The sequence below is a fragment of the Lipotes vexillifer genome, unplaced genomic scaffold, assembly GCF_000442215.2.
Source record: "Lipotes vexillifer unplaced genomic scaffold, Lipotes_vexillifer_v1.1 scaffold250, whole genome shotgun sequence".
Lineage (NCBI taxonomy): Eukaryota > Metazoa > Chordata > Mammalia > Artiodactyla > Lipotidae > Lipotes > Lipotes vexillifer.
Window position 1 is genome coordinate 1,717,551 of NW_006785198.1, and position 13,829 is coordinate 1,731,379.

Below are 13,829 nucleotides of genomic sequence, written 5' to 3' on the forward strand. Positions count from 1 at the left end.
TTCCTTTTTTTGCTAGGGGCTTTTTATTTTGTTGTTGTGTTTTTTCAAAGAACCAGCTTTTTTTTGTAGGTTTTTTTTTTTTTTTTTACTGTGGCTCACATCTGTGATTCGTATTACATACTCTATTGGATGGTGCTGATTTTAAGCACTGAAACCTAATATTCATATAGGTAATCAGTTTGAAATAAACTTTCAAAGACTATAAAAATTTTCTTTTCTATTTCTGTACACATTTAGATAAATAGTAAAGAATAAAACATTGTAGTAGTAGGTTGGAAATTCTAGTTTTTGACTGATAGTTCATTAGACAGCTTTTGTAGAAAATAATGTGGTAGGATTTTACGTATATATATATAAATATATACATAATATGTATGTGTATATAGACATATATATAATTAATTTTCTTTTATTTTCTCCTCCTTACCCAATGCCTCTCTCAAATTCCAACTAGGGAGATGGACCCTTTGTGATACGTAGTCTTAAGGGAGGTCTGTGTTAACAGGCAGAAAGCAAAAGTTGCTTGCAGATTACCTACATTCATGCTTTAGTTTTCAAAGAGCCTGAATGTAGGAGGTGAGTTGTCTTTGAGGGCAAAAAGAGACAGAGAGGAATAATTCCCCAGGCCTAGGGAGAGAATAGAGATCCCAGAGTTCTGTGAAAGTCAGTGACCCTTAACCAACCCCCAGAGTGCCAGGTTCCCCTGAGGGAGTGCCAGGTCCTAGTGAATAGCTATGTAATACACCAAGGAAGAAATTTCAGAAACAAGTATGAGAACTGAACATTAAAGAACTTCCTTCACTTCCTAGGTAACACAGATGCCACCTAGATGCTGGTGTAATTCTAGGGAGAAGGCAGGATGTCAATAATGACTGATTGGTCTCTTGCCAGTTTGACTGGATGGTAGCTCACAGGTGGATTTCTTAGAGCTATTTGGCAGTACAGGGATTAAATACAGTAAAGGAGAATTAAGCCTTCTATTTATAAATATCGTGCTTCTATTTTCTGGGAGTTTTTCTATGTAACTTGAGAGTCAGGTACACATACTCTCCCAAGATAATTTCAGCAACAGACATGGTGACACAATAAAAAATATTTTAGCTCATATTTCTTTATTAATTGACCTCAAAAAGTGTTGTTTGGTTTTTTCCTTAGTTTCTATATCACAAAAACGAAGAGTTTAAAATAAATAATGAACTCTAGCTTTAGGAAATTTAGCAATAAATCTGTGATGCAATTCAATTTTTCATTGAATTTTAAATTTGTACAAATCAACAATTCTTATAAGTTAGTTTCTTTCAGACCTTAATGCTGACATATAAAACCACTGCCTTACTTTATTTTTTTTGTTTGTTTTTTGTTCTTTTTTGCGGTACGCGGGCCTCTTACTGCTGTGGCCTCTCCCATTGCAGAGCACAGGCTCCGGAAGCGCAGGCTCAGCGGCCATGGCTCACGGGCCCAGCCGCTCCGCGTCATGTGGGATCTTCCCAGAACGGGGCACGAACCCGTGTCCCCTGCATCAGCAGGTGGACTCCCAACCACTGCGCCACCAGGGAAGCCCCATTGCCTTACTTTATATTTGCTGGTGTTACAAAAAAATCATACAGTACTTGAAAACAAAGCAAGAAAGTAGGTAACACATTTTTTCAATGTCATAAAAGTATGAAGAACACCCAACGATTATGCAGGGTATGTGCTTACTTAGACTTACTGTACATTACTGATTAAAGGACCCAGACTTAGTGAAAATACACACACACACACACACACACACACACACACACACACACACATAAATTTTTTAAGTGAAGTTATAGTAACTTGTAGATTTCTGTCCAGTGGAAGACAGCCCTCAAAGTTATGGTTTATTGTCCTGTATCTAACTACACATCTGAACATTCCTTTACTAAAATGCATATCCAATTACATAGACATAGTTATAGTCATAGATATTTATAGACATATATACAGATATAGATATAAAGACATATAGCATTTCAAATGCTATTCAATATTTGAACAAGTTTTAACATATGACTGGTTCCTTCAATTAATGAGTTGAATAAAATCTTTGACATGTGTTTATTTTATATTGTTATGAAAGTCATAACTTTATCTTTTTGAAAATTATACTTTGTAATTGGTAATAAAGTCAGTTGCTTTACCTTCAAGCCTTCTGGTCCTGATTCACCTGCATACCCATTTGGACCTGGTTTTCCCTAGAAGAGAACAGGAAAAAAAAAATATGTTTAATCATTCTTATTTTTGAAAGTTTCCTAATTTATGAAATTCAGACTACCCTATGAGATGAAACATTTCAAAATTATTAGATGAATGCATTTCATCAAACTCATTAGCCATTCATTCTACCATGTTTGACTGTCTACTTGCCATGCACATCTCTAGGGTAAGATAATTAAAAAAAATAAGTAAAATACTTAGTATGTTAGGTAGTGGTAAATTTGAAGAACATCAAATTAAGCAGGAAGGGAGATATAAACTGTTGTGGTAGTTTTGTTAAAATTTTTGGTAAGACTGCCAAAAAAGACCTCACTGAGAGGTGAGTAAAGACTTTTAAAAAGGCACAAGTTACATGGATATTTGAAGGAAGAGCATTCCAAGCAGAGGCGAAGAGCATGTGTAAAGGCCCTGAGGCAAGAATGTGCCTGTGTGTTGGAGAAACGATGAAGAGTCAATGCAGCTGGAGAGAGTAAGAGAGGAGATTAATAAGAAGTAGAGGGATAAGAAGTGAATGGGGGATATGAAGCCAGGTCACGAAAGGCCTGGCAGGTTACAGTAAGGGCTTTGGTTTTAACTCTCAGTGGCTTTAACTCTTAGCAGGCTTTGAGAAGAGAAGCACCAGGATCTATGTTTTAACAGGATCACTCTGATGTAAGAGCAGAAGCAGGGAGTCCAAAGAGGAGTCTACTGCAATAATACAAGTGAGAGACAACAGTGGCATTATCAGGGTGGGAACAGAGGAGGCTGTGAGAAGTGGTAAGATTCTGTATATAGTTTGAAAGCAGAGCTTCCAGGAATTGCTGATGGGTCATGTGTGGAATGTGAAAGAAAGAGAAGAGTCAAGAATGAACTCAAGAATGAGTTCATTCAGCTTTAACCTGACTAAAGGGCCAAATGAAATGAGGTAGACTGTGGGAGAACCGGTTTGAAGGGTAAATTGAAAGCTTAGCTTTGGACATGTCAGTTTGATAATTTTGTTAGACATCTAAGTGGAGAGATCTTGTGGTAGTTAATACAAGTGCAGAGCTTAGGGGTAGAAGGTTCTGAACTGAACATATAGTTTTGGAAATCACCAGCATTTTGATGGCATTTAAAGCCATAAGAATGGACCAGCTCATCTAGGCAGTGAGTGTAGATAGCAAAGAGCAGTCCGCAAACCAAGCCCTGGGGTACTCTAAAATTTAGACTTTGAAGAAATAAGGAAAATATGCAAATCTGCTGCCAGAGAACTAGGAGGAAGATAATACAAGTGAAGAAAGTCTTTCCAGGAGGAGAATGATCTTGTCAAATCTGAGGGATATAAATATTGAGTAATATGAAGACTGAGAAATGATCACTGAATTCAGCAACATGGAGGTCATTAATGACCTTCATAAGGTCAACTGTTTCAGAGTGGTGGGGACAAGAATGGTTCCAGCAGATGGGGTGAGGAGAAAAATTGGTAAAAGCATGTAAATCCAATACTTTTGAGAAGTTTTCCTGAAAAGGGAAGGAGAGAAAAGTAAAACCTGGTAGGAAAACCGGAGTCAATACAAATTTTGTTTTTGTTTTTAAGCCAGAAGAAATAATAGTATGTTTATATGCTGACAGGATTGATCCATTAAAGAGAACAAAGTTAAGATGTAGGAGAGAGTGGGGAAAACTGCTGGATCAACGTTCTTCAGTAGGCAAGACGATGTAGTATGTAGTGAATGAGTGGAAGTTTTGACCTTACCTAGAAAAATGGCCTGTTCATCCACAATAACAAGAGAGAAGGCACAGTAAATGGCATAGATACAGGGAGGTGGGATTGAAGTGATGGTAGAAACTTGTGAAAGTTCTGATTACTTCAATCTTCTCAGGGAACTAAGATGCGAGGTAAAGGGCTAATAGAAGTAAATGGAGTTGAGGAGAAAGTATAAAATAATGATTTAAAAATGTGAAAGTAAATGGGTATGGAAATAGAATGTTATCAAAGGGAAAATTAAAATGTTTTAAGCATGATGAGTAGGGATATGTGGTGATGAGAGAGATAAGGAGTAATGGAATGGCATTAGAATCAATGAATTGAATGCACCAGAAAGAAAGGGGATGATGGTTGGGGAATGAGAAGTTTAAAATTGAAAATGAAGAGGTTGCTCTTACTGGTAATGACAAGGTCAAGGGTTTCACCATAGCAGTAAGTAGCTGAAGAGAGTAGAGGATAAGATCCCTGAAGGAGAGAAAGTCAATATCCTGGAGTAATCCACAGTAGGTGGTTTCTAATATCAAACAACTGATGTCTGATTATGCAAGATTTGATTAAGGAGATCACTATACCTCAACCAATGTGTTCTAGGAGTAGCAAAAGTGTGGGGGGAGATTGCTAAAAAGAATACTAATTTATAATATCTACTAGGCATTATATATTTGGATTTTATTACTCCTATTCATTAACAAGTACTCGCATATTTTTCTTTCTTAAAATAAAATAAAGCAAAACAAAACAACCCTCTGGCTCTCATTCTGTTTTGACTACATACAAAAACTTTAGCAACTTAAAATTATATTTAGGACATCCACCCAAAAGGTTGTTCTAATTTTGGTCTCTGCCTTGCTTGAAATTGTCTAGTGGTTCCCTACCAAGCACAAAATAGAGCAAAGGATAAAAAATTATCCTATTATTGTTAAATATCGCTCTCTAATCAATTTGCAGATATAAAAGAAGAAATGTAGTTAAGATCTAAATCATTACAGGACTTTGATATTTACAAAATAATTAATAACACATTTTATTCACACTGTCTGGAAAAAGCCTTAGCAGGAATATTTCTTTCATCTTTAATAATGTAATACTCAGGCACTGCAGTATATTAAGAAATAGTTATACATCATTATCTACATTATGGAAAGAATCTCACTGGTATCAGGCATTGGCATATTTATAATCTCTTTGAAATCAAGCGATTCAGAGCATCGGTACTGGAGCCATCACTTTTGGTCCTGTTTAAGTTCTGTCATATTACGGTTATCTTGAGCATGTTATGTTTAAGCCTACAATATTAAAGCCTTATTTTTTTAAATCTAAAAATGCAGTCAATATCTTGCAGAGTTGTTTTCAGATTAGGGATGATTCCTGTGACAAACTTAGAGCAACACTAGGCCTAAATTAACATTCAACCAATAGTAGCAACAATTAATAACAAATATTATGACCGAGTAGGCAAGAGGTGAACATGGTTTTCCTGTTTTCTAGGGATGTAAATTTTAAATAAGACCAATTATACTGGAGCACAAATAACAATGGTCTTTCCGTTATATAACTCACCTCACAAAAAATGAAAAACAAAGACAACTCTTCTTTTCCATTCAATAAGAGAGTGGCAGTATATGTGCTAGTTAGGTAAAGGTGGAAAAGAAAGAATTACTGTCTCTTTAAATGTAAAAATACTGTAAGAACCTGTACAATATGATGTTCTCAAGTAAAGAATGAGATGTATTTCATGTGAGTCTAATAATGCCTCTTAAAATGTGTTGCACACACCTTAATTACTTCGTGATATTGTAAACTTTTGTCATGCATCCCCAAATTCTTAAAAAATTCATTTTCAGAACTTGAAAATAGGAAATTCATGTATTACCACAGAATATTATTGGAAAAAAAAATGTTGGACAGAAAATACGTCTTATTTGCTTTCCATAATTTTACTGACAAACTCAGAAAACAGAAATTTCCAAAATATTACTAAAATGGTTAATGTATTTAGCTTCATATTACATTTTGAGAAACTTTATAAATAAACTGTACAAATTACTAAGACCGTAAGACTGAAGGAACTGAAGGAATAAGTAAATATGTAACAGGCATAATATCATTTAAAATATCCCTGGAAAATTTTACTTATAGGTCTATTTTATTTGGGGGGATTGTATGGCTATAGTTTGTTATAATCTTGGCTCTTTGCTATAACTTAAAATTTGGTGCCATTAAAAAGCATTTACAAAACAGTTGCTTTAGGAGAAGCACGCTTCGAAAATTATTTATATGATACCTACTCTTAGTCCCAGTTCTCCAAAGGATCCAATTAGTCCTTCTTCTCCCTTAAAAAAGAAGATAAGAACATGTCATGGCCTGATATAAGTATTTAAAAATGTAAACCTTATTCCATTTATCCTGAAATCTGAAGCTCTTTCTGAGATGTAATGAAAATAATACTGTGATTTTCTTGTATTTTAGAACTATATCACCCCATAATGTTTAAATTTTTTGTGTGACAACCTCATATCTACATTAAGGGGGATATGTATTGTACTACTGGGTTATTTTTCAATTGGCAGATGATATAAGTTAAATATAGAAAATTGAGGGCAGCTAAGAGTGAAAGTGATTAGGGTATCACAAAAATCTGGATTAGGAATAACTGAGACTGTGAATTATGGACAGCCTTTACTTTCTTGGGCTCAATACCTCTGACACAGAGAGAAACTCAAGTTCTTAATAGATGGAAATCAATACACATTGGTATATTAAAAGATTATTGGTACAGAACATGTTTGCTCTTGGCACATTCTGATACTTAATTCATTCAGCAAATATGTTTTTGAGTCTCAGTTCTGTCCTAAGCCTTAGAGATAAAGTTATATCAGATCTTACCCAAATGGAGCTTAATGTCTAGAGTTTCTTTTTTCTTTTTTTTAGGTTTTTTTTTTTTTTAGAGTTTCTTTTCGTCTAATTTACAGATCTAATATTTTCGGGATCAAATCAGTTATAATGTCATAAAATATAAAATTTTGTGCATTCTTCTAAGGATTAAACGCTGTATGGGTGGATAGAGAATAGAAAAACTTAAAACAAATAATTTTTATACTTTTTCTCTAAGAGAATTAAAAGGTAATAAATGTGTTTATTCTATTTATTGACATATTTTCTAAACATACTGATTTTTTACCTTTAAATAAATAGTTCATATTTACCACATCTGAACATTTACAGATCTCTTTAGAAATCATATATTCTATTTTATTTATTTAAAAACATTTTGCTCAGTCCATAATTCAATTAAAATATAATATATGGGTTAGAAATATAAAATAGACACAAATGTTAAATATAAATTCCGGTACATATAAGTGAGATTCTAGGCTCAGATTCTTCGGACATTCCATGGACACCGCTACATAAATCACTTAATGAATTCAGAACATTAAAATGATTCCAAATTCCATTCCATGGTAACTTGAAATTCTCGATGGCAAAAATCGTCCATACTAATGCAAAGTTTTCTTTGAGCAAAAACTAAAGTCCCACACAAAATAAAAAAGGAAAATCTGAATTAAAAAATTGATTAAAGGAACTTCATACCTGAGTTCCTTTGAGACCAGGAGGTCCAGGAGGCCCTCTATTTCCAATGAGCCCCTGTAAAGCAATATAAGGACACACAATAAAATTTTTAGCTCAATTAATACATTTTCAATAGGCATTAATCTCAGATGTGCAATACTATTTGGTACCACTCATTTCCCATTAGGAAGTTATCAAAATGGGATGGGAGGATAGATAAGCAGAAAACTGCCTGCCATCCAAAAAGTTGGAAAACATATGATAAACTTACTTTTAAACAATATATTAATGTTCACATAATCTGCTCCATATGGAGACACCTTTTCATAAAAAGTACTCCTAAATTTAAAGCAATAGGCCCAATTGTTAATCTGATACTAGTACAATAAAAAGATAATAGAGTGCCCACAAAGTCTGAAAACAGATGGAGAAGATATATAGTGTTTTAATATCTGTTAAGAGACTAGCAAAGTCTGGAACACATTCATATGAAATGTTCAACTTACTTCCTTTTTTGATGCAGGCTAGTGAAAAGAGAGGAAATTTTGCAGAAGAAAGTAACAATCTGAACATGATTAGGAATTTCAAGATTAAAAGAATACTTTTGTTAATCTAAATGCATGTTGTTAAAAATCAAATACTTTTTTTTTTTAATTTACTTTTTTTTGGCTGTGCCACGCAGCATGTGGGACCTTAGCTCCCCGACTAGGGATCGAACCTGCACCCCCTACAGTGGAAGGGCAGTGTCCTAACCACTAGACCGCCAGGGAAGTCCTCAAATGCTCTTTGAATAACAATTCATCCAAGTAACTAAAACAAAAATCTTCCTATTTCAGAAAACACTGTATATCATCTCTTCAACATGGCAACATTTTTCATTTTGTTCTGTTCCCCAACTATGCAATGTGTCAAAGTTTTAAGTAAATCTCTTTTAAAAACTACCTTTGCATTATTGCTTTTAGTAAGTCTATAACCATTAAATGGTTTTATCTCATTTTTAACTGTAACAAATAACTATGCCAAGTAACAGTTCTACCCAGGTGACTGATCTTTAGTTTGGAATGGAGCAGAGTGACAAAACTGCATGAGAATCTTTCCTTCATGATATATCTTGGTCTATCATTGCTGTGTTCTAACACAATCAAAAAATGAAAAACTTCATCGGTTTAAAAGTCTGTAATATATTATCACAGGCTTATTCTGTACATAAGCACCATTCAAGAAACTGCATCAGTTTAGGCAATAACCTAGAAGTTTTGCACAGCTTTCTTACTTTTAATAGGAAGAGATGGATTATTGAAATGAGCGTATACTGTTCTATGCAAGTCCAACATATATTCATCTTTTTTCAGGCAAAAGCATCCTAATTTTCCTTAAGGAAACAGTCTTTCCCCATGTGGTTTGAGGGGAGGTGACTCTACCCGACTAAATTTAAGGGTGGACATGTGACAGGGACCTAAGTCAGCATATTCTACATCCCTAGAAACAGTGTTTGGTTCAGTAATGAGCCAGAAACCCAAGTTAGTCCAACTAAAGAAAATTTTGGACTACAGTGGAACAACTGGGAAGACAGAATAGCATTAAGGATGATGTAAACCTAAACAGAAGGAAACTATGAAGGGGAGAGAACCTGAGAATGAAATCAATGAATTAACGAATGGAGTGACTGGGTTCTTACGATATTTTGGGGGGTCCTGAGGATAGTTGTGTTTGAATTCCTAAACTTCTCACATATTTATACAATCATATTTTAGTTGAGTTTCCATTACTTACAACTGAAAGAATCCTAACGGATACAATGACTTCTAAATCTTAGTATCCAAAATGCTCTTGTAGAACTCTAAGTAACAGGTTTTTAAATGTTTAGACTGAAGGTCAGAATCAGAATGCTGTGATATTTAAATTCCACCACAGGATAGCTAATGTTTAATTATTTAATTCATGTGTTCATTCATTTTTTTCATCTGACATTTTATTAATTTTCTACTATGTGTAAGGTCCAGTAAAAAGTACAACATGAGGCCTGGAGTATACAAATATAAATAAGACACAGTCCCTGTTCTCAGTGAATTCATAATTTATTATGGGAGAAGGCAATTTAAAATAAAAATCAGAATATGAGTTGTAACAGAAATAGAAGTATGAGCAAAGTGAAAAAGGGGACTTAGATGAAGAAGCAAAATCTTTTCTGGGAGGATCAGAAAATTTTTAACATGTGAAAATAATTTTGTATTGAATTATGATAAGTTAATAAAACATGTAGTTAAAAATAAGAATACACCAAAAACTTATCAACAATTGCAAGGTCTCAAAAGGCATTGATAAAGGTACAGTTTTAGGTTGGAGTATATGTTTAAGAAACTGGCTTAGCTCCATACCCAGGGTGTAACCCGAAGAGGGGTGAGTTATCTAAGAGAACTAGATTCTGCTATTCCCTCATTGCAGCTATTTACCCTAGGGAAGTGGCACCCTGACTAAAAACCAAAAATAACCCTTTCAGGGAGGCAAATAAGCCCAGGTTCCTTTTTCCTTTCTCTTCCAAGACTACCTTATAATCTTAAAAGAATAAAAGCTGTATTAAGCGAGAAAAAAACTAGTTATATGCTGTTTACATGAAACGCATCCAAAACATAAAAATGAGGGAAATTAAATTTCAAAGAATGGGAAGAGATATGCAAGTGATTTACCAGCCCCAAAATAGCTGGAGTAATTATATTAACATTAGATCTAATAGACTTTAAGGTAAAACAGATTATTAGCATTAAGAGGGTCACTCAATAATGATAAAAGGCTATATTCACTAGGAAGAGAAAAGACAATTTTTATGCATTTAGTAACACAACTTCTAAATATATACATTAAAAACTGATAAGGATAAATTGATAAATCCACTATTAGAGAGGAAATTTTAACACATCTCTGCCAGAAATTAGTAGGTCAAGCAGATAAAAATCAGTAGGAACAGAAAAACCTTAAATAGCAAAATTAATAAACTTGATCTAATGGCCATATATAGAAAACTGAATCCCCAAATTGGAGTTTACACAGTCTTTACAAGCATACATGAAAGATTTATGAAAACTAAAAGATACCCACAAGAAAGGATATCTATCAACAGTTCTATCAATTAAAAAAGTGTAGTATATCTATACAGTGTGTTACTATATAGTGAAAATGAACATGCTGTAATAATATGGATCAACCTAGAATGAGCTGAAAAGATAAGACTGAGTGAAAGAAGAAAGTAACTGAAGAATGTATATACAGTAAGTCCCCTATATACGAATGAGTTCTGTTCCGAGAGCACGTCCGTGAGTCCAATTTATTCCTAAGTCCAACGAAGTTAGCCTAGATACCCAACTAACACAATCGGCTATATATATCACTGCTGCTTTTATGCTTGCTTCTGGACATCCTGGGCTTGAAATAAAGATACTGGACTACTGTACTCTATACAGTACTGTACAGTATACAAAAGCACAACCACTTGTAGAGGACACATGCACGTGACAATGCACACCAGACACATGAACTAACTTACGTGACTGGACATGCAAATGCACATTTCTCATCTTTGAAAGTTTGCAACTTGAAGGTTCATATGTAGGGGACTTACTGTGGTATGATTTTATTTATATGAATTTCAAAAACAAGCAAAATAACAAATATTATCAGTATATACATGGTAAAAGTATGACGAAAACAAGAGAACGGTTGTTAATGCCAGAAGGGAAGAGACAGATATGATTAGTGAGGGATGCACAAGGGGATTCCAATGATCTATTTCTTACCAATAATAGGGTTTGTTTCAATATTATTTTTAAAACTGTGTACATGTTTCATATTTATCATGTTAAACACAAAAAATTTTTTTTTGAGTTTTTAAATATTTTTTTTTTATTGGGGTATAGTGGCTTTACAATGTTGTGTTAGTTTCTGCTGTACAGCGAAGTGAATCAGCTATATGTATACATATATCCCTTCGTTTTTGGATTTCTTTCCCATTTAGGTCACCACAGAACATTAAGTAAAGTTCCCTGTGCTATACAGCAGGTTCTCAATAGTTACCTATTTTATATGTATTACTGTGGATATATCAATCCCAAACTCCCAATTCATCCCACCCCTTCTTTCCCCACTTGGTGTCCGTATGTTTGTTCTCTACATCTGTGTCTTTATTTCTGCCTTGCAAACAGGTTCATCTCTACCATATTTCTAGATTCCACATATATGTGTTAATATATGATATTTGTTTTTCTCTTTCTGACTTACTTCACCCTGTATGATATATATAATGGAAACACATAAAAATTTTTAATGTAAAATGTATAAACTCTGAAATTGAGTTTGAATTCCAGCTCTGAAGCTTACTAGGGGCATGACCTTAGTATCCTTATCTGTAGAATCATGTTATCATAAGCATTATAAGGTAATAAATTTTATTTGTTACAACAAATAAAATGGTAACTGGAATATAACAGAGACTCAATAAATATTATTTCCTTCCTCTTATTCACTGCACATTGATTAGTGTTTGCAACAGTTTCTGAACTGGTATTTTGCTTTTCTTCCCTATGCATTCACCAAATTCATAACAATAATTTACTATTATTATTCTTCCTAAAACATCTCTTTCATCATCTCACTCCTCTCAATATCTTCCACAGAGAAAAAGAGTAGAACTCTTGTATGCAGTTGAAGTTAGGTTGTTATCAGCTTAAAACAGAGCATTATAACCATAGGATGTTTTATGTAAGGTCCATGGTAATCACAAAGAAAATACCTATAAAAGATACACAAAAGGAAATCAGGAAGGAATCAAAGCATGTCACTACAAAAAAAAATCAATGAAACATAAAGGAAAATAGCAAGAAATGTAAGAGGGAAAAGAAGTTACAAGACAGAAAGCAATAACAATTAACAAAATGACTATAGTAAGTCCTTCCTGATCAGTAATTACTTTAAATGTAAATGGATTAAAGTCTGCAATCAAGATTTAAAGTGGCTGAATAAAAAAACATCCATAGTTGTATCTATGAGAGACTAAATTTAGATTTAACGACACACATAGGATGAAAGTGAAAGGATGGAAAAGATACTCCATGCAAATGATAACCAAAAGAGAGCAGGGGTGTCATACATCAGATAAAACAGACTAAGTCAAAACTATCTCAAGAAACAAATAAGGACATTGACCAATGATAACTTTTTTCATTAATTCGCCAGAAAATATAACTATTATTCATAAATATGCACACAATATCAGAGTACCCAAATACGTTAAGCAAAAACTGACAGAATAGAACAAAGAGAGAGCAACACAATAAATGGAAGAGATTTCAATACCCTACTTTCAATCATTGATACAACAACCAGATAGAAGATCAATAAGGGAACAGAGGATCTGAACAATGGCATTGACCAAATTGACCTAACAGACATATACAGAACAAAGTAGCAGAACTCACATTCTTTTCCAGCACACACAAAACATTCTCCAGCATAGCTCACATATTAGGTCACAAAGTGAGTTTTTAACAAATATAATAAGATTGAAATCATACCAATTATCTTTTCTAACCACAATGGAATCAAACTAGAAATCAATAGTAGAAGGAAAAGTGAAAAATTCACAACTAGGTGAAAATTAAACAACACACTTCTGAAGAATCAAAGACAAAATCAAAATGGAAATTAGAAAATATCTTGAGACAAATAAAAATGAAAACACAACATACCAAAATTTATGGGATGCAGCAAAAGCAATACTAACAGGGAATTTTATGGTGGTAAACATCTACATTATAAAAGGAGAAAGATCTCAAATAAATTACTTAACCTTACACCTCAAGGAACTAGAGAAAGGAGAACAAATTAAGTCCGAAGTTAACATAAGAAATAAAATAATGAAGATTACAACAGAAATAAGTGAATTAAGAGTAGAAAAACAATAGAAAAAAATCAACAAAACTAGAAGTTGATTCTTTGAAAAGATCAATAAAATTGATTTCTTTAGCTAGACTAAGGAAAAATAAAATAAGGTTCAAATAAAATCAGAATGAAACAAGGCAAATTAGAACTAAAGCCACAGAAATAAAAAGGATCACAAGAGACTAATATAAGCAACAAAGTGGATAACCTAGAAGAAATAGATAAAATTCCTAGAAACATACAACCTACCAAAACTGAATCATGAAGAAATAGAAAATCTGAACAGATCTGTAACTAACAAGGAGATTAAATCAGTAATCAAAAAACTCCTAGTAAATAAATGTCTAGGACCAGATGA

The 13,829-nt window shown here is 33.5% G+C and overlaps 1 protein-coding gene across 1 annotated transcript in view; it reads right to left on the reverse strand.

Moving 5' to 3' along the window:
- COL24A1 (collagen type XXIV alpha 1 chain) overlaps positions 1–13,829 on the reverse strand; it is a 382,692-nt gene that overhangs the window by 211,806 nt on the left and 157,057 nt on the right. The window contains exons 21-23 of the mRNA XM_007457245.1: positions 7,562–7,615; positions 6,256–6,300; positions 2,166–2,219 (exon numbers count right to left, since the gene is read on the reverse strand). Of these exons, the coding sequence (XP_007457307.1) occupies positions 2,166–2,219; positions 6,256–6,300; positions 7,562–7,615 (153 nt within the window). The remainder of the gene's footprint in view (positions 1–2,165; positions 2,220–6,255; positions 6,301–7,561; positions 7,616–13,829) is intronic.